We start from the raw sequence: 27,652 nt of genomic DNA on the forward strand, positions 1-27,652 counted from the left end.
AATTGGCTATAAGCTTTAAAGGAATCTTCATCAACATTAATACATACATTCCTACTTCATTATTAATTATGCATACATTACAAGCAACAGAATATCTGCCTACATTCCTACTTCCTATCAAATGGAGGACAAATATAAAATCAGCCAAACCATATTGCCATGCATTATACTTCATACCACAATAGTTGATAAGTATATAAAGTTAAACTGCTGTTTAATGTATTTATTCTGAGTCTGCAAACTCTAGTTTGATCGAATGCTTTTGATTCTCTATTCTTCAATGCCTCTCGCAATGACCAAAGTGCTGCATATATATCCCTTCAATATGAATGGGAGGTTGTCTCTCCCAGCGGTCACCATCCTTGCAAAGGTGGTGACTCTTCATAACTAATTAAGTTATTGTTGTTATCGCACCGGACCCCACATTAATAGCCCTTATTAATGCTCCATAAGGATTGCTGTCTATAATATTTAATTAATATTAAACTATCCTTTAAGTGAAGCGCTGCCCTTCACTTGATCTATTAAATAATGTAATGTTTTATAATGGTCATCTTAGTTAATTTAGAAAGTTTCCTTTTTTGTCTTCAATTCACGATTGTTTCATTTAGAAACATCGTCTTTGAAAATCTATTTAAGGAGACTTCGTCTCCATTGTTTGATACAACATCGATTTACCATAGCATGGTATCAAAGCGGGTCAATGGGATTTTTTAGGATTTGGCGAATTTTTTAATAAAATATTCGTAAGCCCTTCTACCTGGAAATAATTTCCAAAAACATTTGAAGTGTCTTTTTTGAAAAAAACTGATTTGCTGCTTTCAGTTTGTGGGCATTTGAAAAAAAATTCAAAGGCATAACAGTCTGTGCGATTTTTGTTTGTGGACGAAGAGCACATTTCTGAGGGTTTTTTTAACCCCTTTTTGTCTGCAAATCCTACCTGAGCTCATGTTTTATCGGTTTGTGCGTCTGTGTTTGAGTTCGCAGCCTGTGCATGACATACCCATGCGTCTCTGTTTTTGTGGTGGTTTTTTTCGCAGATTTTGTGGGCCATTTTCCGTCGGGATTTACTGAGGCACGTTTGTCACGGTTTTAACGGGCTTGTTTTCCTACAACCTGTGTCATTTTTCTGGCTCACGATTTCTAGGTTTTCTCTATGAAAATCGTAAATCTATGTGCTGCAACAGAAGTGTTATTGGGCATCTCTGCTACTCGCGATTTCAGAAAGATGTTTTTGGAGAGCCGTTTTTCTCAAGGGCCCGTGTTTTTCTTCCCTTGGCGTTTTTTTTTCACAACTTTCTTCTGATTTCCTGCAACGTCTGTTTTCTCCTACCTCCCGCGCGACTGGGCGATTTTTTTTTGGTCACATTTTCCAGCTTGCTTCATGCACGCAATGTTTTTCTATTCATGAAATCGCGTTTTTTTCTAAAACCTGCAATCAATAAGTTTTTTTGGCAGCGACCTCAGGTTTTACTTCTCGCGTGAAGTTTGTTTTGCACCCAAAGTTTTCAGATTCCAAGGCTTTCAGTAATTTTCCAAATGTCATGGGTTTTTTGTGACGGCTGTGACGAGTGTATTCCGTGCAATGTGTACTACACGATGAAAGTTTTTTTTACTGTGTTAACAGTTTGTTCTTTGCACGCGACTTGGCTATCTATTTATGCGTTTGCCTTGTGCGATGATTGGTTTTTCTAATTTTTTTCACCATAAAAATTACTGATGGGTTTTCTATAATTTTTTCAACTTCAAAAAAATTTGGGTGGGTTTATAATTTTGTCCCTTAAAAAATTATTCCTGGTTTTCTAATTTTTGTCCTTAAAAAATTAGTGGGCGGGTTGTAATAATTTTTCCCCTATAAAAAATTTTGTTGGGGTTTTTTAATTTTTGTCCCTTAAAAAATTTAATCGGTGGATTTAGATTTTTTATCCTCAAAAAATATCTATGGGTTTTATAATTTTTATCCTTTTTGATTTCTTGCCTCAAAAATCATGTTGGGTTTTGCCTGATTTTACCTCAAAAATCATGAGTGTTCCCGATTTAAGGTTTTTACCGTTTTTTTCCAAAAAAACGATGATTTGTAACTTTAGTTGTCAAGGTTTGACGGATTTTTCCCACAAAAATCGTGGTTACTTGCAGCTGTTCTGGAATGCACCTAGAGTTGCTAGGGCAATGGTCTGCACAAGGGTTTGTCGCTTTTTCCTCAAAATCAGGGTTTCAATTTGAGAAGTTGTTCTCGGTGTCTCTAGCTACAGGGAGGGACAATGTTTTGTTTTCCCAACATCAGGTTGGAAGGTTTCTGGTTATCTTGATCATTAAGATTCTGCAGGTCCAAGGAGGGTCTCAACAGCAATAGAGTGTTCTAAGAGAAGGAGCAGCCTTCTTTGCGTTTGTGATCAAAAGACCTGCAGATTGTCTTTTGTAGGGATGTTAGGATGATGACCATTAAGGGAGGGTATTAAATAATGTAGTGTTTCTTTAATGGTCATCTTAGTTAGTTTAGGAAGTTTCCTTTTCTGTCTTCAGTTCACGATTGTTTCATTTAAAAACATCATCTTTGTAAATCCATTTACGGAGACTTCGTCTCCATTGTTTAATACAACATCAATTTACCATAACATGATCGTTGTAGTTAAGCTATCACCATTATTTCCTTAATTAATTATCACAATCTTTTATTAAAGATAACTGCTTCATATGGATCGCTATCCATTTGGTGACCATTGGGTTTGAATGTTGACGATTGTTGGGCAGCTCTTTCTTTTATTCTTTCACCGATCGGGTCATGACACCAGTTGTCATGTGTAATTGGCCCCTAAAGAGTGTTTGAGCATTTTGGCTTATTTGTAATTTATCGCTCCATTTATTATATATTAATGATGTTTTACTATTTTGTGGCAATGTATTAATTAAATGTTTTAATATGCCTTATATGTATTTAAAATGAAGGCAATTGCCAAATTGGAGTATTTGGACTTTTTGGGGGATTTTAATGTTGGTTTGTAAGTGATGGTTTAATTTATTATTATTTTTATTTCTTTTCAAAAGTGGGCTTTTATAATATGAAATGGGAGCATTTTGACACTTATGTAGCATATATTTTGTCATTGATGTAAGCGTTCTTTTCAGTCAGCATTATCTAGTTGTCTGTGTTTTGATCTGAATTTCTTGTTCAGCAGCTTGTCTCATGAGTTTGTGTGACTACAAGTGGCATCCTTGTCACTGTAGCTGGGCGATATTCTTCTGAGCCTTTACAGAGACGTCAGGTGGTGCTGCAGTTGTAACTGTAGCTGGGCGATCATGTAGCCAGGTGATATTCTTCTGAGCCTTTACAGAGACGTCAGGAAGTGTAACTGAAACTGGGCGTTCTTTTCTTAGTTTTGAGCTGTTTTCTTGTGCTGGGCGATATTCGTCTGTCAGAATGTTTCTTTTAACTGAAGCATTTCTTTTGGTTTTTCAGTTGAAGCGCCAGGGTTGTCAGTTAATACAGAGTCGATGAAGTTCTCTGAAGACAAGGCGTTTTTGTCTGGCTTTGTTAAACTTCTTCTGTCATTTTGTCTTTCTGCTGATATTTGTTATCATCTGGCTATTGCAAAAAGGAAGTTGACTGTGTTTTAAAGATTTTTCAGAGCTATTTTGTAGAAGTGACTTCATTATAAGGGTTGTATGCCACGTTTTTCTAGTTGATGGTTTTGTCGACTTGTAAAAACATAACTTCATGTATTTTTGGGAAGCGAAGTGCTGCTCTGAGTTTTGTTCTTTTTAAATCGAGCTTCAATCTTTGAAATGCAGGGTTGTGAGGTGTAATGGAAGTTGAAAAATAAAAGTTCGACCTATCTTTATGTAGACAAAAAGGGGCGATGTATTTTGCAGTTAATGAATCATATTTTTGGCTGCCTGGAACGTTTTTGTACAGAAAAATCCAATCAGAAGTTGTCAGGCTTGAAGAATGATTTCAACTCAGAAATTTGTTTTGATATGAGTTGATATTTTTTGAGGTGCTGGGTAATGGGGTTTTTCTGTGTGAGAGAAGTTTTTTTTTTTTAATTATCAGATGTGTACAGGGAGGTATGCTGAGTATTGATAGTATATATAACTTTACTATTCTAATTTTAAGCGGTGGTGATTAATGCAAAGATATGATCTGGCGTACTTTGAAGTTGCAGCAAATTTCCCAGCAATATATCATCTATGATTTGTGTATACAGTGATTATTGATGTCTGTCTTATAGTGTGGTGTATTTATTTTCTGATGTTTTGACATAGAAGAGAGTTTCAAGAGTTTTACTCAATTCTGAGTTAAACATAGAGCCTTTAATTCTTTCTAAAGTTCTTCATCTTGAATACAGTTGGTTTTGAGTTGATGCTCAGTATTGTCTGTGACCTTGTAATGAGTTGGTGCTCATAAAGTGAGTTGGAGCTCACTTCTGTAATAGGGTTGGTGCCCATTTCTGATTATGAGAGTATTGTTATGAACCGTGGTTTTTTACCCACCTGGGTTTTCCACGTGATAAATCTCATGTCTGTGTCTTTGTGCTTTTACTTTCAGTTTAGAGCATTAGATGAAAAAATTATCTGAAAATACTGTTCACCCTCCATGTGATAAATCTCATGTCTGTGTCTTTGTGCTTTTACTTTCAGTTTAGAGCATTAGATGAAAAAATTATCTGAAAATACTGTTCACCCCCCGCCCCCCCCCTCAGTGTTTTCTGATTTCTTTACAACTTAGTCATTTTTTATTGCAATTTCCTCTACAAGCCACACTACACTTCGATTTGATTCACTTGTTGGGAGTGAATGGAATGGAAGAATTTTGAGGGTGTTGAACTGTTGGATTGCTCATGAGGAGACCTTCCTGCTATCCAAAAGATTCATTTAACCATTTTTTATGTCCATTCATCTTCAAATTTGAAAATTTGCTCAAGTTGATGTAGGGTTTTATTTATTTCTCCCAATTTACTCATCCCTTTTGGTTCTAGTCTGTTTCTTTGGTTTAGCAAAATAATTTAGAGCAATTTCATAGTTTGATTTGAATGGATTGATGCATTGAATGATTTATTTTGTTTGAAAACTCAAAATACTTGCCCTAGAATTGAGATTGGTTGCATGCATTGTGAATTTTATCATTGGAATGAGATGTTCATATTTGAACCAATGGGTATTGATTACATTTTGGATTTTCGAAGCTTTTGGAGGTCTTTAATGCCAATGGTGGCAAGGCCATGGGTCTGGTTTTAAGCCAAATTTGATATATGAACAAAAAGAGGAGTTTGATGGTTTTTACATGTTTATATAATGTGTAACAATGGTTTATACGTATGGAATTTCATCAAATCGATCCATCCTCGTGTGTTTATGGTTGTTGAGACATAGACCAGCTAGGACCCGTACCTAGGACCTTCCATACGCTGCTGGAGTGCTCTACCACTGAGTTACTGGCCCCTCTTGGACCAGTCCATCGTCGGTTCAGGTGTGGCTTATTTCCAACACCAACACCCCCCCTTAAGCCACACCTCTCATGTGCTTGGGGCTCCTAGCCTGGACCTGGCTCTGATACCATGTTGAGACATGGACCAGCTAGGACCCAAACCTAGGACCTTCCATACGCTGCTGGAGTGCTCTACCACTGAGCTACTGGCCCCTCTTGGACCAGTCCACCGTCGGTCCAGGTGTGGCTTATTTCCAACACCAACAATGGTAAATTAGGCAATTGTAAGTATATGTGAAAAATGTTGATTTATTGGGCAAATGTGCCTTGAGATTGCAAATGGAAATTGATATGATATTCATTGTGAATTGAATCTGATTTGTTTCCTCATTCGCTGTGAATGGGATTTGCCTTAGGACTAGGTGCTAGAGTGAGTTATGGGGGTGGCTCTTATTGAGGGTCGGGGCCCACAATGGCTGCTAGGATAACTCATTAGAAAGTGAGAGAAGACAATTGATAACTTAATTAAAACTTGGGATGGATTAAAACATTAAATAACATAATTGAATGTCCCTTGCATGACTTGACCACTAGTATGAGGCTAAGGATGTATTGGGAAAGCCCGGCTGTTCGTGAAGCGTAAATCTGGCATGACTGAGTCTCCTCGTCCACATGAGAGGACTACTTGGTTCTATGTGGTGCCATCCCTTCGAGCACACACGATGACACTCCCTACACTAGCACTCTCGTATTCAGCCCTAGTAGTCTAAGTAGCACCTAAGAGATTTATTGTTGTTGCTCATTTCAATTATTGTGTTGCACTATTGTGCCTTATGGCAAATTTGGTGTTGCTCATTGATAACGCCTACTTGTCTTTAGTGATGTTATTTGAGGATGCTTGCTCTTCCTTCTAATGTTGGCTTATTAGTGACTCGGCACCTTAATTATTTGATGTTGCTCTATGATGATGGTGACGTATTGTTGTTGGCATTTCTCCTTTGATATTGCATTATGATTCATGTTTGATATGTGTTGTTCATGTTGGGTGTTTACTCCATGTAGGCATACGTGTATACCTTATCCCATATGCCTTCTTGTTTGAATGTTTGGGTTGTGTGTCTTTCTCTGCGAACATAAGGGGTGGACCTAAGGGTTCCATATGGTTGGGTGGCAGTCCAAACCACTATTGTGGATCAGAGGACTTAGCTTGGAGGATCGGCAATGTAATTATGTGATTGTATATTGGACACTCCATTAGAAGTTTGATGTATATCATTTGATATTGGATATGGTTTGATTAGTTTATGTGTGTCGGTGTTGGTATTGGACACGTTTGATTATGCTATCATCTCCAAGCTCATTGTGTTAATCTTGAATTGGTTTGTAGGAACACTTTGTTTGGTGCTTAAATGAACCTAGTTGGTGTCATGTGGTGTCTTGAGTGTGTCTTAGTCCCCTCTCATTGTTGTCTTGCAAATTTGATTGAATTCGAGTGAATCCGAGTAGGATTCAAGTGTAACAATTATTCTAGGTCCGTTATGGACAATCAATATGGCCTTGCAAAGTGTCCCCACGTGGTTTTTAGGTAATTGGGCCTTGTCTGAGAACGTTGGAAGCAAATTTGGGAAGTTTAGGGTGGATTGGGGATGATTAGGGTCCACCTGATTTCCGCCTACACTTGTAGGTGTAACCTAGTGATCGGAAGTGTTGTTGACATACACCTTTTTGTCAAATTCTCTTGATTCAAGTGTTGTATAGGTATTTGGTCTTCACCAATGTCTTTGGGGCATCTAGGGGTCCATTCTATCCAACCAAGAAGCTTACTATTCAGGACAAATGCGTGTCTCAAAGGACAACGTGAGTCACCAATCTCGGAGCACGCCAACACAAAAAAAAGATAGATGCACTAATTTGGGACACTAGCATGAGTTTGGGACACTAGAACACCTCGCACATGTCCTCCTAGTGCATAGGTGTCCTTTCTAAATGCCTATGTCCAATTTCGGTGCCCTAGTCCTACAATTTAGTCCAATAGGGTTTCCAAGAGATTGAAGTGTCTGTTTGACTCTGTTTCAGTTGTGTTTCAAGGCTAGTAGTGTCTAGGAACCCTCAAAGGTATCTTGAGTTGTTTTAAGGTGAGTTGAGTGGTGTCGATGGTGTTTGGGTGCAAGTCGATGCCTGTTGGAACCCATTGGTGACACCTAGGACCTAGTAGAAGGTCTTGACTCTTGTTCCTCAAATCAAGCCTTCCAACTCTGGGAAGGGTCTTGTGTGACTCTAATCACCTTATTAACCTTGTCTTAGGTGTTTGGAGACCTTTCCCCATGTTTAGTTGATGTTTCTTGTGATAAGTTTTTTGCTCACGCAATGTCCTACACCGACACAATGTTGTGTTCTTGAGGATTGAGCTTTGGAACTTGTATATGATACATGTGTTACACTTAATCACTTCTAAAAATAATATTTCCATGCATTCTTTTGTGTATTTAACTCTTATCCTCGAGGGTTCCTTGGCATGGCATTACATAAGGTAAGCATTTTACCATATTCTCTAGTCTTTTAATAAATTTTTTAAAGTTTTTTATTAATTTTTTCAAAAAAAATTAAAAGTTTTTGGAAAAAAAAAGAAACATATTTTACTATTTGTTAAATGTTTTTTGCTCATTGTTTTGAAATTTCATTAGTTTGTATATATTGTAGGGTTGCATTTATTTATCTTTTTTTCTAATTTAAAACTGTATAATTTCTTATCATAGCAAAATCAGATTGCAAGAATGACCAGTAGTTCAAGTTCACTGAGTGTGGATGCAAACAAAAAATATAAAATGGATAAAGCATCTACTTTATGGAGACATACTACAATGCTTGAACTTCCAAGAGGTGGGGGATACCTTTGGAATTGTAATGTGTAAAACCTACTTTGAGATTTCACTTTTGTGGCATTGGTGGGAAAAAGGGATTAGAGTATGTGAATGGCCAAATAAGAAGGGGTTGTCAAAGGAAGAAATTGCATCATTCATAAGAGAACAAGAAGCTGATGCTATGGTTGAAAGAGAAAAACTAAGATTCCTCCTTCAATAAAGAAGAATTAAATAACTTTACCAACAAATTCTCAAACAGTAATGACCTCCCAACACCCTTTCTTAGAGATACCCTCTATCCAAGTAGAAGATCCCACTCCTTCCCACAAAAAAGGCCCATTGGACAAGGCATTTAAAAATAAAGCAAGAGACATTTCAGAGGAAAAAGTTGCAAGTTGCATTTATGCCAATGATCTTCCTTCCAACCTGTTGAAATCACCATATTTGCAAGAAATGGTGGCGGCAATCAACAATGCACACCTTCTGGTTCCACAAGTCCTGGATATGAAAAGTTGTGCACCACCTTGTTGGCAAGAGAAAAGAATTTAGTAGAGACACCACTCAAACCAATTAGGGATTCTTGGATTGAAACTAGAGTTTTTATTGTTTTGGATGGATGGAAAGATTGCAAAAATCGTCCTTTATGTATGAATGTATGTACATTATGTATGTATATGTATGTATATGTATGTATATATGTTTATATATATATATATATGTGTGTGTGTGTGTGTGTGTGTGTGTGTGTGTGTGTGTGTATATGCATGTGTATGTGTATGTATCTATATATGTAGTATGTACATATATATATATATATATATATACCCAAATGTACTATACCCAATGGAAAAAAAAATGCTATACTTGTGTACCCATATCCCATGCATGTACCGGCAACTTAGGGGAAATCATAATCATATTCCATTTTTTCATTATTTGCTCATCCTATTGTATGAATTGAAGAGCACAAGAATATACTGAGGTGAATCAGTATATTAACAAACTTTTACTTCTTGAACTTTTATCACAAGCATATAACTTATCTCATAAACATATTCATTGTGTATTATTATTCACATGAGATCTAACTACTATGAACACAAATAGAACACAAGATATATACGTGGAAACCCTTACAAGAGAAAACCATGGCAATAAATGCTTTTATAAATATCTTTTTTTACAATGTTTGTAGGCACCAACCTACTAGAGGCACCAACCCCTACGTTTGTGAGCACCAACCCACTGGAAGCACCAACTCCCAAATCTGAATTTGTGAGCACCAACCCACTGGAAGCACCAACTCCCAAATCTGAATTTTGTGAGCACCAACCCACTGGAATTTCTTTCAATAAATCTGATCACTACTTGACTCTAATCTGCAATCATTTCTTTCAACAAGTCTGATATATTATTGTCACTTACAACCTTCTTATAACTGGGTATATGTATGTATGATGTTTGTCTTCAAGGAGCATTTATATACAGCCACAAACACTTGCACATATCTTCTTCCAAACCTGATAAGATGTCTTCATTTACAGCCTTTCAACAGTCTAGTATAGTGATTAATTGTCTTCAAAGAACATATGCACAGTCATATATTATATATATATATATATATACTTCATTCTCCACACCTCACACTTCTTCATATTACTCTTGTTCTACTCAAACTATGTTCAATCTTTCCCTATATATATCCCTTTATATCAAAAGGTCATGCCCTTTGAATAGAAGAGACATAACTTCTTATTTTAATATTCATCTATTCCTTTTTTACAAAATTTCCTGCAGATTTCTGAGTTATATATTTTTGTATCACACACAACTACATCAACTTCTCATCAAATTAATTCATTTATGTATCTTCTTATTTCTAAGAGACGTAGCTTTTAGAATAGATATCTCTTTTAAAAGAGAGATGTCTTTTCAATCATTAAATGCATCATTTAAAAAGAGTATGTTAACTCTTCATAAATCTTAATTATTCCAATAAAAATGTCTTATTTAAAAACGCACCTTTTGAGAAAACCAGCTGCTGGAGATTAATAATTCTTCACTTCTTAATTGCCGACTTCACATACTAATTACTATCTTTCAAATGTGCATCAATCTTTTTACATGGGCGATTATATTCATATTCATCGCTGGGCTTTATCAAATGCTTTCACTCTTTTATTAAACTTATTTGATCGCTTATTCTGACAAATAAGCGGCAATCAAACTAATCGTACCATATTGTTTTCTTTGTTTATCATGAATTCTTAGAAATCGCTGTTATGAATTTTTGTAAACAAATAATGACTTAATAAAGTCGTTGTCTTTAAACATATGAGTTGTTGTTCTCCTTATTTACGTGTCAATGCTCAAAACAAGCCATTTATTGTTTATGAATTTGTTTCTATCATAACCGATGGTTGAAAGCTGAAACCAATCTTTGCATCCTTCACACTGCACCAAAATATCATCTGGATTATAAGGCATCTCATACTGCCACCTTTATATCAGTCCCTGCGAATAAACAAGCTTCCTTTGATCGATGTTCTTTCCAATAATCGCTGTCATTTATTACTTCTTATTTCTCACTTTATCTTCGTCATTTTACAACATACTCATTCTTGTGAATTTGCCACCTTTATATTCATTGAATCACTATTGCTGTGATAGTATACTCACTACAGTACATTTCCTGAAATCTTTCCTTCCTTTCAAATATTCCCAATCAGCTGTTGAACTGCTTCAAGGAATACACCAGTTGGATCCATCAAATCGCTGTCCATAATTTGAATAGCTGTATAGAAACTCCTTGCAATTGCTTTATCGCTGATCATTAGTCCATTGCTTTAATATCTCTTAGATGATTATAATTGTTTCTAATATAATCACAGCCACATAAACACAAATACAATCGTTGCTCTATTATATATAAATCTGACTTTTGTTCAGTATAATAATTGGATTTCTTGATGAGTCACCCAGCATCCTTAATGTTTTGCCAATCCTTCTTTATCACTGTTCTATAATGAGATTACTTTCATTCCCTAAGCAAGATTCGTTGCATGAACAGTTCATTGCTTTCATTAACATCTTTAACCCCTCAATGAAGTCGCTGCTTCAACAAATACAATCGCTGTCTTCCATGACCAAAAGTTTGCTGCCAATGATATAGGTCACTAATGTATTAGCTTAATGAATCATTGTTCCTCTCTTAATCTTTATCGGGCTTGTTCCTTACTGCATTAGTTAGTTAATGATATAAATTTCTTTATGTTCCTTGTTTATAATTAACATATACACCAGCTATTACCAGGGATTCTTTATGGAGTCTCAATGCTGCCTTGTTCTTTGTCTTTAGTGCTGCCTTTTAGACACTATACTCATCGCTGTAAATATACTTTCTCAGTCACTATTTTCATTAAGTTGCTGCTTTGTTGATCACTGATCATTTTATTATTCATGTCCTTGAGTCTCTCCACTTTAATTGTCGCTGTCTTTGTCTTGTTTTAATCTAGATTTTTTTTGTCTCTATTGTCTTTGATCACCGACTCATGTCAAATAACCTTTCAAAACTTTTGTTAAATGACATCAATTCCATTTGGCTTGTGTATTTTGTTCTTTGATATAAATCACGGCTATCCAATTCCTTAACAACTAATGATATTCTTACCTTTGACATCAATGGCAACATTCCAACAATCTCCACTGATTTCCTTTGACATCAATGACAATATTTCCAACATGAATGATAGAGATCTTGTATCAGCTTCTTTGAATATAGCCATAATTAATTCACTAATTACTAGCAATAAAAATTTGGTGATATCCTTGACCCATTATTTCCCATCAAAGATTATTTTGCTGCATTAATTCCAAATGTGCCATATTACCATGGACAGGCTAGCAGACAACAAACTAGCCCCAAAGGATTGTCACTTCATTCTTGGCTAGCACTTCAACAAGTTCACAAGATCATTGAGTAATGCACTATACCAACCAATTTGTTCATGAATACAGCACCAATAATCATTCCAAATTTGTAAGTCAATAACAGATGATCTATTCTTCCTAATTTTGACTACGTAAGATACACCATGAGGGGCCATTGACACAAATTGTCCACAAAAGTGACTTCAACAAAGGCCCGATGACCATTCTTTGTCACATTCTATCAAATTGAGCTAATAGCCTAGCTTCAACAAGTAAATACTCGATTCAGCACCTGCCCGCATTATCAGTAAATACTCGATTCAGCACCTGCCTGCATTATCCGATTTTCATTGTTGGTACACACACACACCATGTACATTTTCAATCAGGTCTAATCCTTTTCTTATTCTAACCAGACCTTAAGTCAAATTTTGTGAAAAAAATTGCTCCTTGTAGTCCGCCTATTAACTCCTATTTAAGGGTTTGGATATCTATTCTTTACTGTATGTTTGCTTAATTGTCTACCATAAATTAGGTACCTCATATTCTCACAAAAAAGTAGCAAAATCACTTTTATCTTGTTCCTTCACTTGAGTGAATCTAAAGATAGTTGATTTAAGTTATTACCCAAATAGCAGGTACTTCTGAATCTTCCCTACCTAAGAATTTAGGCACGCCCACTTGTAGCTGTTATGACCACTAAGGCAAATCTCTTCTAGTTTGTTTAAACATCCTACTCTTAGCCTGCTGAATCCTCCGATTTCTCTAAAGGCTCATATAATCTTTGTAATGATATATACCTCTTCAAAAGCTAAGAGCATGCATAAAATGCCCTCATCAACTCTTACATTGGGTAAGCTTTCTTGTCTTTTTTATTCCAGCCAACAATGTCATCTTTGAAACTATGTGCTTCTCTTCTTCTACGTCCTAGCCTTCTAGGTGATTCAAAATCCTCATCATTTTCCTTTAATAATTTAACATTTTTCTCTTTCACTACCTTTTTCAATTTTCTGATTCATTTATGAATAGCCTCTTCGTCATTGCAACAATTTGATTAACAAATTTTGACGAAGTGGAAGATAGATCTTGAAAAGAAGGAACTACTTCATCCATATTCTCCTTTTCCATCTTCATCTAATTTTCACACTCATAATAGCCAAATGAAAACAATGATACTAATTTAATGTTCCTGTTGCAAAAAGCAGTTCAAAAGCATATAAACAAAACAAACTCTATGCCTCAGCTATGAAATTCAGAGTTCTAATACCTGATATGTATTTAAAACTTCTACAAACTAAGTATAAAGTTCAAATAAATCAAACATAGGCAATGAATCTTGCTACAACGAAGAGAGCTACATTAAAAGGCTGTAGGTCTTGATTGTAGTTAGTAAAATAATTCTTTTATTTTTTGTTAGTCAACATAATTAGTTTCTAGGATGTAAGTGAGGGGAGTTGAGCTGGCCATTTCTCCCAAAAGATGCACCTATTCAGGAAAGCACTACCATCCCACTTAAGGATATTATAGGAGGTTGTTAACCATGTCATGAATCCCGAGGGAAGACGCTGGACACATTCCAACAATCTCTACCTCAGTGTTACCCAAGGGGATTCAAACTTGTGACCCCATTCTAATACCACTTGAAGGGAGTTGAGCTGGTTGTTTCTCCCAAAAGATGCACCTATTCAAGAAACCACTACCATACCAATTAAGGATCTCATACGAGGCTGTTAAAACATGTCACAAAGCCCAAGGGAAGACACTGGACGCATTCCAACAATAAGCAATCACTAGTTGCTAATAGTTGGTTGTTCTTAGAAACCGTTGGCCACTTTATATACTTCTAATGTAAACGAGAAAAGGGACCGCATGTATGGACATTCGCTAAATGAAATTAATATAAGGCCTATGAATAGATATATTGAAATTGCTTCTTGCGATTTATTGGTGTGACCCTTTAATAATTTATATTTCTGTTTTATTTGTTTTATTTACTCAGTTCCATTCAAGGCTCATTGAAAAAGTTAGTAAACATTTGGCACCACTGTCTACAAGAATCCTAGTAGAGTACAAAGTGAGATCATGAAAATTGCAATACAAATGGGCAGACAGTGGAAGAACCAATACAAACTAATAAAGAAAGAGAAGATAATGTCACACAAGATCTTCTAAAGCCTGTGGGACATATTCATCAAGGAGCACATTTGAAGTGAAGCCACCAAGAGACACCCACATGACCATCTCTTGAACCAGCTACAAAGACTCCTTGCACAATATTTTATACTTTTACAAGATCAAAAAAGAGCAACAACAAAGTTGTCAGCAAATACTACAATAATACAAGGAAAGAACAGACAGGAAGAACATGACACCTATCGACAACATACTTCTTGGAATTAATACCCTTATATCCAAATAAGGATGGGAAAAGATCACAAAATGGTCATCAACTACTGGAGAAAAAGGTTCTAAGGCCCCTAAGAATAAGGGAACAAAGGGAAAGAATAAAAAGACTAAAGGGAATAGTTGAAGAAACCGAAGGGTTTTTGACAAAAAGCCACGTCCATCCCAAGAATGGAGTAAAAGCCTGGGCAATAGTCAAATTCATAGTTGGGACGAGAAAAAGACTCCTCCGATAAAAGAATACACAAAGGTAGAGTGGGAAGGAATAGCGAGGCACTTACCACTCCCTAACAAAGCATATGTGGACCTTGGCAATCAAGTTGAGAAAGCATTTGTACAATTACCACCTGAGGAAGAAGAGTGGGAAGACAAGTCTGCAATCTCACTCTCTGAAATATACGACAACAATATTTGACACATTGAAGAACTATTAGTTACAAAAGAGTTGATAGTCAGAGGATCTGAGCCTCAAACTCTTGGACAAAGGGAGCACAGGAAGGATTCCAAGGGCAACCCAAGCATGCAAAACACTGAGGAAGGACAAGTAGAGGATTCTCACGTGGTTGAGAGTGCAAGAGAAGCACCAAAACATACGAATCAAAACTGCCCAACCAGGTTCCCATCACAAAGGTTGCATCAAGAATGAAAGATGGTGCCCCCCTCGACAAGTCTGAATGTGAGAGGCTGAAACTCCCAAAATTTACAAGTAGCTGATCAAAGGATATGTATGGCATTGCAAAATGTGCAAAACAATATGGATAACTAACCACCAAGACAATAGAACCTATTGGCTAAAAGCATTTCCAACAACCTGAGTGATACAGCAATAGACTGGTATATAGAGATTGATGCAACTTCTAAAGTTTCATGACACTTGCTAAAAAGAGCAATTGAAGAGTTAAAACTTAGTAACTTAATTTGATTGTAAATTATAATTATTCTTTAAAGTTTGTTTTTAATTTATTTTTCTGGAATAGGTTGCAAAGACCCATTTTGCCTTTTAACACAATATTCTTAAGATGATTTGTGAAGGTTCAATAGGAACTTTATAACATAGTTATTAGCCAAACTTGATCCATATAGAGGCAAAGCAACACTAGAAGAGCAACAAATATTAAGTGGATGATCTCAAATACCTCTTGGTAGGATCATGTGAAGTATCTCCTTTGTTTCACCAAGCGAATTTTGGGCATGATTCATTACATTATGGACAAGCCTTGCTTGAGAGAAATATTTGATGGCATCGACTCGATGGTTGAGAAGATGATAACCATCATAAACGGAAAAGAGCAATACCCAAAAAAAAACTATTTCCAAACAAGTGCATACGGTTATTGTAAAAGGACGGAAAATAATGACTGGCTCATTACATCTTCTTTCCTTTGCATTCAATCCAAAATATTGTAGTGTTGAGATTTTTTTCTATGCCAACAAGATTTGCCTCATATATAGATTATGATGATGTTGAAAGGTACAAGGAAGCATGTCATAGACTCCCATGCTCTTGATTTGTAAGATGTAGTCACGAGTGAGGTCAATGATTTTGTACACTCTAATGGTCAAAGTATTGAGGCTCTTCATGGTAAGTTCAACAAGGATGTTCATAGATGGTGAAACTTCTATGGCCAACAATTCCACCACCTACAACCCCTCACAAGCCAAATTTTATCACAAGTTTAATAATTAAAAAGATAATCTTTAAAGTTTTTTTGTTTTTTTTTTCAATTATTTTTATTGTGTATAATTCTATCTCTCTACTTTGTCTTCATATGCTGCAAGTTCATCTCCATCTAAAAGGAATTGGAGCACATATTCTTTCATCCACTCAATAAAGTGCAACAGACTGCACCCAAAAAGGGTAGAAAACTTAGTGTATGTGCATTCCATCTTGTGCCTCCGTCCACACAAACATGGTTACAAGAAAGGGAACACAAAATTGTGGAATATGGAGCTATTCAATAGTAATTTGGATACTTCCACTTCTTATGATGATGCACTTGAAGAGTCCTAAAGCGAGCACCCCTTTAGTGCGAGTGGCAGTGGCATTGTTTGTATTTCTTCAAATGTTGCTACATCATCTAATGTCAATGATGATAATGATACTAATGATTTAGAAAATCCATTTGATGCTGAAAACTAATTGTTTAGTTTAATATTAAAGTTGAAGTTTGAACAATGAATATCTCGCTTTGGATATGCATCACCTGTAACTCTTTAGTGCAAGTGGCAGTGGCATTGTTTGTATTTCTTCAAATGTTGCTACATCATCTAATGTCAATGATGATAATGATACTAATGATTTAGAAAATCCATTTGATGCTGAAAACTAATTGCTTAGTTTAATATTAAAGTTGAAGTTTGAACAATGAATATTTTATTATTTAAGCTTTAAATGAAATTAAGAGTTTATGGTAGTTTTATTGTCTATATGATGCAATGTGGTATTCCAAGCTTAATTGCTCCTTTTAAGCTGCATATATATAATGATACAAAAAATTTAGAAAATCCATTTGATGCTTTAGTTTAATACTAAAGTTGAAGTTTGAACAATGAATATTTTATCATTTAAGTTTTAAATGAAATTAAGAGTTTATGGTAGTTTTATTGTCTATATGACGCAATGTGGTATTCCAAGCTTAATTCCTCCTTTTAAGCTGCATATATATATATATATATATATATATATATATATATATCATGTAAGGGTGTTATGACAGCCCAACTCTCACTCACCTCATGTATGTATCACTCATACTGCAGTATCAGTGAGATTTATGTATTCTCTCAAATTTTTGGTGTCTGAGGTGTATGTTTCTTGTCATAGAAATTTTTTCTACACATAAGCCCATTGTTGTCATCAGCAGAAAATAAGAATCATTTTCAATTTTTAAGCACCTTGACAGAATATATGTGAATAATATGAAACAATCAAGAACCCTGAAAAGGATATTAGGGAGGCCTTGTAGATATTAATTATTAAGAAATGATTATGAAGTAACTCCATCAAAATGCCTCACCCAAAAAGGACAGAGACAAATATAAAGGAAGAATGCCAATCGATGTTGAAAGATAAAGGGATATGATTCAATTAGAAAAAATCGAAATACCATACTTGTGCAGCACAGCTTACCAGACAGTATGAGCTCAAACCACCAGAATACGAATGATCCAAACTTCTGTCCGTTAGGAATTGTTTCAATATTAAAGCCAGAGGTACAACTGCAGGAAACCGACCAACAAGCTCCCTAACCTGATTGCATCATACATATAAACAAATAAGGCATATGATGTACTCAAGTATACTGTTTTTGTATTATATTATCTCACACTTCATACCTACTCAAGTACAATCTTACAGAATGTAACCCAAGCTAACAACAAATTCAATGCTACAAGCCCTTAATCAGAAATAAATATTTTTAGTTTTCTTTTTCTTTGGATATTCCATTCAATAGTTATTTCATGCCAGTAAGCATAAAATACAACATGCACAATTTCAAAGGGAAAATATTAAGAATTCATTATGTAAAAGAATGCCAGTTCTATTTCCAAGGGGATTTCCAGTGATATATAGGAAAATTATGTCCAAGATAACTTACTTTTTCAAAATCGCACACAACCATGTCAAATACATTCTAAAAACTTTTATTAAACATGACAATGAACAGAGCATTAACAAGTCAGCATCTGCTACGATATAGCTTAATTGAAAGTACACCTGTAAACTTGCTTGGATCAGTTGTACCCATGCAAAAAAAAATCATGAGTCAAATGTCAAGCCAAAAAAATGTGTCTTCTTGTTTGTAAGCCATTCTTAAGTCCTCATCTCTAGTGGTTAACAAAATTGTCATTGTCATATTTAGCTAGCATCTTTGTAGGACAATTAAAGAAATTATTCGGTGCATCAGGCAAGGTGAACATGGAAACTTGGATGATGAAGGAACGGAAAAGTTATTCTAAGGTGAAGAAACAATCATCAAGGTTTCCGAGACACGACTTGACAAAGACAATATACTGTTCAGAGATTTCAAGTTGAGAAAGGTACACAAATGATCCAAAGCATGCAGAAAAGAAATAGTGTCATACTTGGAGATCAAAACACTTTAAAATGTTCCCTAGGTGCATAGGAATGCATTGATGAGGAGAAATGTCACTTTTAAGTGAAGTTCCAGTGGAATTAGGGCTTGATACATCAAAAGTGCTTTAAAGGGTGAAAAAGCTTGCAAGTCGAAAGACACTTTTGACGGTGAAAAACATCCTAGAAACTGAAAAGACACTTTTACTCACATTAGTTAAGAGTGAAAAAGCTATAGTAGGTCCACTTCAAACTACAACCTTATTCCACTTAATTGGCAAGATCCAACAACAAAATAGATCAAAAAGGGACAACTGGTCTTTTGGGCTCTCCTAGCCACTTGAATGTCAAAATGTTAAACTCAAATAGACCAAAAAGTGACACTTAACCCCTTGAGCATGCACCTAGCACCTTAAATGCCAAAATGTCACTTGCACAACATGAAAAAAGTGAAAACATGAAAAAGTGCTCCCAAGTATTCAAACATGTCCCAAGGAGTTTAAGTGTCAAATTGTCAATGTGAAATTAAAAGAAAAGGTCTAATGCAACACCTAGGTGCACCCCTAGACACTTTGATGTCAATTTGTTACTGGAAAAACACATGATTAAAGTGCCTCCAAGTCCCCATTGGTACCTAGTGTGACGTTTTCACACATCGCCCCATTGCAAATGGGGACCCCCACTTCTTTTTCGCTTTCTAGGTTAGCTATCTTAGGTTAAGTCGTTGGTAGTTGTAGATTAGCCTTGTGCTTGGAAGAGGTGTAGTATCTTAGGTGGTTAGGAGGTAATCAAGTTATGTCTCTCTCTTTAGGATGAAGTGAGGTCAATTAGAAATGAACGATCCATGATGATCACTCCATTTGATCATCATCTTTTACTTGTTGAGCCAGAAATGAAATGTTAAATTTGAAGGCTAACTTGTTTTATAGAGTCAAAATTTCAAGGAAGGATAGGCTAGAGTTCAAATTACCATCAAGAAGATCAGAACAAAGGGATCAAGGTAGGATGTTGCCATTTTGGGAAGACTTCCAATGAAGCCCCAAAAGCATGAACTAAGACTTCCGATGAAGATCCAAAAACACGAACTAAGACTTGACTCTTCCAATAAGGCTCTAAATCAACGAACTAAGCCTTGTCTATTTTATTGCTTGAAAGAAGATCATGATCTTGCCAAGTGTGTTGTTAAAGGGATGTTGCAAGCTTAATCAATAGCAAGCTTGGATAAGGATTGATCACTTCTAATGAAGGCTCAAAACCACGACCTAAGGATTGATCACTTCCAATGAAGGCCCAAAAGCACAACCTAAGCATTGAGGCTTCCTATGACCCCCAAATGTGCGAACTAAGGATAAGGAAATGCGATTTTACATTCAAGGCAAGGGTGAGGCATTTAAACATTTGCTAGAACACTTCCAAGAGGCTATCAAAGTCTGATCCATGACAAAAGAATGGAATAGCAAGTTAATCAACAAGTGATGAATGGCTGAAAATGCTCCTTCCACTTCCACTTCCTTTGCCACCTTGAAACCAATGCAGATCAGGTATGTCTCAGACCTGAAACCTATCAAATCAGGCATATAAAAGTGAGAAATCAGACATAAATCAAGCCTGAGAAACAAAATCAGACTCAAGATCAGATGTTTCCATGATCAGAAAATTCATTTCCAAATTTAACGAAGGTAGTGAAAAGCTTGATTAAGTACTTTTTACAATGTTTTGATTCAAGTTATGTTTGTTTCCAGGTTTGATGCAAGGGGGATGAACATGCAAAGGAATGTGATGAGAGTCAAGACTTCAAAGCGTGGAAGGAACATCACTCACGTGCAAGAGGGCGAATCGAAGCCCGAAGGATCAAACACAAAACTTTTAAGATGAGCTAGAGAAAGAGATTCAAGCTATGGGAGGATTTAGCAGCGAGTGCTAAGCATCAGCTCCAAGATGAAGGCTTATCAGCTCACATACAACATCAATATTCCACCACATAAGCAAAGACAAGGGCCCAAGGAAGACATTGCAACACTTCAAGTCTCTACAAGACAGTTGATGGGATCATCATCATAGACTATAAGGCAAGAGTGGGAATCATCTACATCAAGGGGAACACAAGAAGACTCCAAGCTTGGAATGAAAGATTTCCACTGCATGGAGAAGATAATATTATACAATGAAGATCAATATATTCAAGACAAGAAGGAAGGATCAAGCATAAGCATCACAAGGTCTACATCAAATGCAGCACTAAGGTGGAATTCCCAAACAAGACAATGAAAAGTGAGATGACCACGAGGAAGTGCAAGTGATGAGTTACAAAGATCAAGAAAGTTGAGGTGGCACCCATTCATCACTTATCCAATCATATCATTCTAAGATAAGGCATCCAAATTCAATGTACCTAACTTATCCAACAAAGAGATAACTACCATATGGGCACAAAGTTCAATACACCTACCATTGTCATCTTTTGGTCGAAAATTCAAGGAAGGATGTGTCCCATAAAATGTAATTTTATCATTGGTCAAGCATTAAATGCTTTGTAATGGGTGTAACAAACCCTAATTAGGGTTTCTATCCTTTGATCTTGGCCATTGATTGTGAATCAATCTGAGCCACTCAATTGTAATGAGAGCACTATACAAGGCTCCACTTCTTCATTTGTAAAGGTTAATAATGAATAGAAAATAGTTAAGAGTTTAGTAGCAGATTGTTAGCAATTAGAGTAGAGTAGAAAGAGAAGGCAAAGATTGTTGCCAAGACTTTGTTGTAAGAAGCATGTAAACTTCATTGAAGATATGATGAAATTCATATGTTGATTTGACAATTTGCATGGTCTCTACTTCTCATTTAATTTTCATGTTGTTTATATGAATGGAAGAACTTTTTGCATGATCAATGGTGAAATCCGTACATCCATACTACTTACACCTTGCTGATTGTAAAGTGCCTTGCGTAGTCAACTGGATCCATCCTAGCCAAGCTTAACTTCAATTATCACTCCTTCATTGACATGCATCGTCTTGATGGTATCTATGCTTGTAGTGGTGATTTGAAAATCATTAGGTATCCTTAGAAAATCGCACTAGCCTTGTGGAGATGTTCGTTGCATGTCAAAGCAAAGCTTAGTTGAGTTTCATCAAAGATTGTCCATCGCTCTTGCATTCCTAGGATTACATTAGCTTTCTCAACCCTTTATCCTTTTTCCTTTTTTTTTATTAAGTTAAGTGAAATTCCACATTCCAGCAGCATTTCAAGAATTTAAGATTCAACATAAGTCCACCTTTGAATTCCAGTAATATCACATCATAACACTGAGTCTGTCCAAGAGCACGTCAAGAACTGATATTCGGAACCTTGGAGTCGTCTTGGTTGTTCATATATTTAGCATCTGAGGTGATTTTGTTCAAGAGAGGGTAAAATACTTTGGTATTTTATTCTGTGTTAGAAGTGTCTAAAAAACACATAAACAGTACCCTTGACGGGTTGAGCATCAAAAGTGATCTTGTAATGTCCCTTCTAGGATTATTGGCTAGTAAGAGACAATTACTTAAAATCTTTAAACTTATTATAGACTATAATATCAGATTTAGATTATGAGTTATAAAATCAATAGTATGGACACAAATATATACAGATGCTGATTCTTTCAATGTCACTTGCTCATTCTAATCAATACAATATATGCATGCCAAGTGAATAATATGTTCTTAAACTTTCCCTTTTACCAATACTGATGAGGGATATCAATTGGATAGAAAGCTATCTCTGATCTGTCCTCTGAAGTATATGCTGTTTGTAACCTTCCAATCTGCAACTTGCTTCAATTGCTAAATATGATGATGATGAACTATGCAATGAACTTGTTGCTCCTGCTGCTGTGTCTGATATAGTCAATAATATCTGCAGGTCTGAAAGTGCTGCTTCTGATATAAGGATAATTGCTTGCACACGATGATGGACTGCTGTTCCAGATATGACAATAAATATATGCAAAGTCTGGTTGCCTTTCCTGATTTCTGCCTTTATCTTTTATGCAACTTCAGGGTGCCTTAATGGCAATCTGCTCCTTAGAGCAATCTGAACTGGATTATAAAGGAAGAAAATACAAATTCCACAATGCCTGAATTGAAGGATAGAACTGCCTTCTTATATCTTGTGCTTGGGATGAGGAGTCACGTGTAAAGGACATGACTCATGTCTCTTCTTAATCACATCATTCCATAATACTTCCAATCGCTGTATTAATCCATATCGTGTTAGTGTACAATAGTCAATACACCCATTCATAATTACTAATCGCTGATAAGGATATTAGTTTATGTTTAACATGTTGGCATTCTACACTCTTATGAGAATAGTTGATGTTGTCATTGATGGCAACCATCTGGCAACCAATTGGCATTCATCTGGTAAGCCACCGGCAGTTACCGGCACCGGCAATAGACTTCTACATACACCGGCAGGCACTTCACCGGCAATGGCAACAATGCACACTGGCACTCCAGCCGACATGGAATAAACCTTGTTTATTGTTTTATATTGTAATTATCTTTTGTAAAAGCCGACATGGCATATTGTAAAAGACTCATATATATGTATGAGATCTTATAGTTCATTTGTAGTATGAAGGTATGAGAGATAGAGGAGATGGTGAGAGGATAGATGATATTTTGATATAGTTGATAGCGAAGGTTTTGGTAATAGACTGAGCTTAAACCAGTACTAAACCTGGCATAGTTAATGCTGATTTGAAGCAGTACATTGTATTGGATTTCATAATCCACTTTTGTAGTCAGTGTGACTCTTATTGAGCAATGAGCTCTAGGCAGTTGGCCTTCCTACATGTGCAGGCCCCTCATTGTAAGTAATATTTATTCATTGGCCAGTGAGTGAATATTGTAGGTCACAAATCCCACTGAGGTTTTTCCCACACCGGGTTTCCTTGTTAAATATCTTGTGTTATGGTGTGTTTTCTATGTTGTCTCTATTATTCTTATTTGCTGCATTAATTCTTATTTACCGGTACACTGTTTTGGGATGCAAAATTCTTAATAAGTTTAAATATTCTGCTAACCGGTTAGACACTGATTCACCCCCCCCCCCTTTCAGTGTCTTTCGGGCTTTCATTAATCCTAACAATTGGTATCAGAGCCTGGTCCTCTATTTTCAAAAGCCTAACAGCTTGAGGAAGATTCTAACACCGGTACAGATGGAGAACTTAAGAAAACAATTGGAAGGAGCTCTTGTAGACTATGATGCAGAGAAATTGAAGAATATCAAACTTGAAGAAGAATGAAGAAGACTTGACTAGGAGACTCAATGATGCTGGAAATGAAAATCTAAGACTCAGTCATGAAAATGATATGTTGAAGACAAATCTAATTCACATGCAACATGATATAACTGAGCTTATGAGACAAAAGGGAATTTTGGAAAATGAGTTGGCTACTGCAAATCAACACAAAGAGAAATTCAAGAAAAGTCCAGAGGAACTTGATGATATGCTGAAAAATCAGAAACCTGATGGAGATACTAATGGACTTGGATTTGAAGTTGGAGAAAGTTCCGGTACTGCAAACAATCATGATCACAGTAAACCGGTAAGACAACCTAGTGCTTATAAATTTAATGGGAAATGTTTTAACTGTAACAAGTATGGTCATAGAGAAAATTAGTGTAGATTTAGAAACAATCAGAACATTAATGCACCCACCGGTCAATGTTCCAAATGCAACAAAGTTGATCATAATTCAGAAAACTGCAAAATGAATGTGAGATGCTATGTTTGTGGAAGATTTGGGCACTTATCTAATCAATGCAGAACACAAACCAGCATAGGATATGGAAAGGCTATTCAGAAAAATAATGTAACTTGTTATGCTTGTAACAAGATTGGACAGATTGCAAAATTTTGTAGAAGTAAGACTTCACCGGCAAACAATAAAGGATCCAGTTTGAAAGGCAAAGAAAAGGTAGATGAGGTAAAGCAAGAATTTTCAAAACAATGGATTAGAAAGAGAGATCTGAAAGTTGATGAAACTGTCTCTGCACCGGTAGAACAGAGTAATACTCCACCGGCATGAGATTCTTCATCCAACTGAGAAGTAACCCGTTTTGGGGGTATTGCAGAAAGTTGAAAATCATGCAGAGTACCCTCGGTTGATGGTGAGAAGATAGACTTCTTCCTTACCAGCAGATGTGTTAAGTTTTCACTTAACCGGTGAGCATTTAATGCGGTTGTTGAGAGAAATTTCATTATAAATCATCTGATTTCCCTCTTTTTCGACACACCGAACATTCGAATTAGCAGAGAGTGCGACAACTGAGTGAAGGCATTCAAGGCAAGGTGCGAAGCGATTTCTCCAAGCATTCAGAATATTTTCAGGCAGCTAAAGGTATTTTTCAATGGCTTCTTCTTCTGCTCCCAAATTTGTTCAGAACCCTACTATTGTGGAAAATGTGAAACGCCCTAGGCCCGTGTTTAAGATAATTCCCGAAATTGCGAAGCAAGATGACTCTATAGTGGCATTCTCTAAAATTCCTGAAGGTGTAGCATTTGCAGAAGACCCTAGGATTTATATACATTGCAACATTGAAGAATTAGGTTCTGAGGAATTGATGAAAATGTTTAAAACGGTAATTTGTGATGAAAATGGTGTTGTTAAACCTGAACACAAGATTGTAGAAACTCTAGGTTTTGTTGAGAAATTGAATATCCCTGAATTTCCGAAGGAAGTAGTCAGGATTGTTTTAAGTAGAGCACATGGAGAATTCTTATGGTTGGATTTTGTCTGCAAAATAACCGGACAAGCAATTAGGGCAGTAACTGGTTTACCCTCAACCAGCAAAAGACCTGATAAAACTAAGAAGATTCCCAACAACACAGTGATAAGCCTAACCGGAGCAACATCTGACAGTAGATCACTAAGAGTGAATGATATTAAGGACATCAATGTGAGATTTGTAAGTATGGTGCTAGGATACAAGACTACACATGCTAATAGGCTAAATTCAGTTTCTAGTCTCTGTATACACAGTGCTTATGAGATGGTTAACAACAATGCAATGAATGATGTATGTGAATGGGTGAAAGATGAACTTATTGACAACCTGAAAAAGATCAAAGGTGACAAGAAAGGCACATTCCGCTTTGGAAACCTTTTGGTATGTTTAATGTTGTATTTCACTAATGAGATTCCCGGTACAAGACCCAAAGACTTTGGTTATGATATACCGGTAGGAAAACAAATACAGGAAGCTTTTACCGGCATGGTAACTGCAAAGGACAACAACATAATTGAATATTTCAAAACTTTCCAAGCTAAGATGAGAGCTAAAGAAAGATTACCACAGAGTGTAGTAGACAAGTATGACAAAGAAATCTGTTTTGTTATCAAAAAAGATGAGACATGGATGGAAGTTGTACTCCCTCGGACTATCTGGGCGACTGAAATGGGATATGAGGTAGATATTAACATTCTGGAAACATATGCTAAAGCATTACTAGATGCACCGAGAGAACCATCAGAACAAGTTTTTGGCAGTGCAGAAACTATTGAAAGTGATGTAAAAACATTGAAGCAAAGGAAGAAAAGAGAAAAATATATGAGATGCTTCTAAGAAAGTTAAAGAAATCAAGGAAAATGTAATGAACATCAGTGGCATATCAGCTAGTGAGCTTGAAGGACTGCAATCGAAGGCACACATTTCACCGGTTGTGACAAGACAGCAGAGTTTAAAAGAGTAGAAAGGAGGAAGAGAAAACCTTCACCGGTACCCTCTCCTTCACCTAAGAGAACAAGGACCTTGAGGAAGAAACAACAAGAGGAAAGGAACCGACCAAAGAAGACATTCAAAGTATATCAGAAGGATAAGGACAAGGGCAAAGGAAAGATTGGTGGAATTCCAAACATCAAGATTACTGATAATATACCGCCACCACCTTTGGATACTGCACTGGTACACACAGATGATACACCGGTTATTGACACTGAAGGTATCACACATGATGATACAAATCCTGAATCTGAGATACTTTTTACCATGAACGTGGATACTCAGGAAGTGAATATTGTTGTGGATAAGGATAGTATAGAGGTTAAGAATGATAATGTTGACAATGGCAACATAGCTGAGAAACCAATAGAGACTGTTGAGGTTGAGATCCCAACCCAAACAAAGCAACCATCAGATACAGGAAAACCTACTGAAGAAAAAGATGCTGGCACAAGGCCACCAGAGACAGAGATACCGACAGTTGAACTTACTGAAAAACCTACAGAGGCAAAGGTACATACTGAGGCAGAGAAACCGGCAATCACTGAGACACCTAAACAATCAGACAAACCTTTACAGGTTGAAATGCAAACTCAAACTGATCCACCAGAGGTAAACACAAACAAAATGGTTACTAATGTTGGAAGCACAGAGGTAATAAAGGTAACTGGTCAGACATCCGACACTTCAACAAGTGAATTCAAACCTACAGATGTTACTGAAGTACTTTTTGATTCAATCAAGAAGATAACAGATTGCAATGCATTGGCCTACAAGGCAATTGATAACACTTTACCAGTTGAAGTTGATTGCACCAAATTGTAACACTGATCACATCAAGGATTCTATAGGAAAATTGGACACACTATCAAAATTTATTACTGATAATGTAATAACCATTGACAAGGTGAATGAGGACACCTTCGGGGAGAAAGTTGAAAAGGAGGACAAATTCTTTGAAGACACAATAAAGAAATACAGAACACATGAATACACTATTACCGGCACTAAACTCCACAATTTTGGAATACAAGGAGCTTTACAAGGAAACATGCAAACCCCATCTTTTGATAGAGGACTTAGAAAAGGAGATCAGCAGAGTACAGAAAGAAATAGATGACATAGCTGATAACATAATTGGTTCATCCGAACCTATATCAGTTATTGAGCAGGAAATAGCAGGTTTTG

At 36.2% G+C, this 27,652-nt stretch overlaps 1 protein-coding gene across 5 annotated transcripts in view; it reads right to left on the reverse strand.

Moving 5' to 3' along the window:
• The window catches only part of LOC131053445 (uncharacterized), a 153,529-nt gene that overhangs the window by 15,222 nt on the left and 110,655 nt on the right, over positions 1 to 27,652 (reverse strand). For 4 of the 5 annotated variants that reach the window (XM_057988073.2, XM_057988056.2, XM_057988067.2 and 1 more), the window contains exon 10: positions 17,750 to 17,869. In XM_057988073.2, the coding sequence (XP_057844056.2) occupies positions 17,750 to 17,869 (120 nt within the window). Of the gene's footprint in view, positions 1 to 17,749; positions 17,870 to 27,652 lie in introns of those variants that run through there. The other variant, XM_057988082.2, reaches the window with a different exon arrangement.

The sequence above is a fragment of the Cryptomeria japonica genome, chromosome 7, assembly GCF_030272615.1.
Source record: "Cryptomeria japonica chromosome 7, Sugi_1.0, whole genome shotgun sequence".
NCBI lineage: Eukaryota > Viridiplantae > Streptophyta > Pinopsida > Cupressales > Cupressaceae > Cryptomeria > Cryptomeria japonica.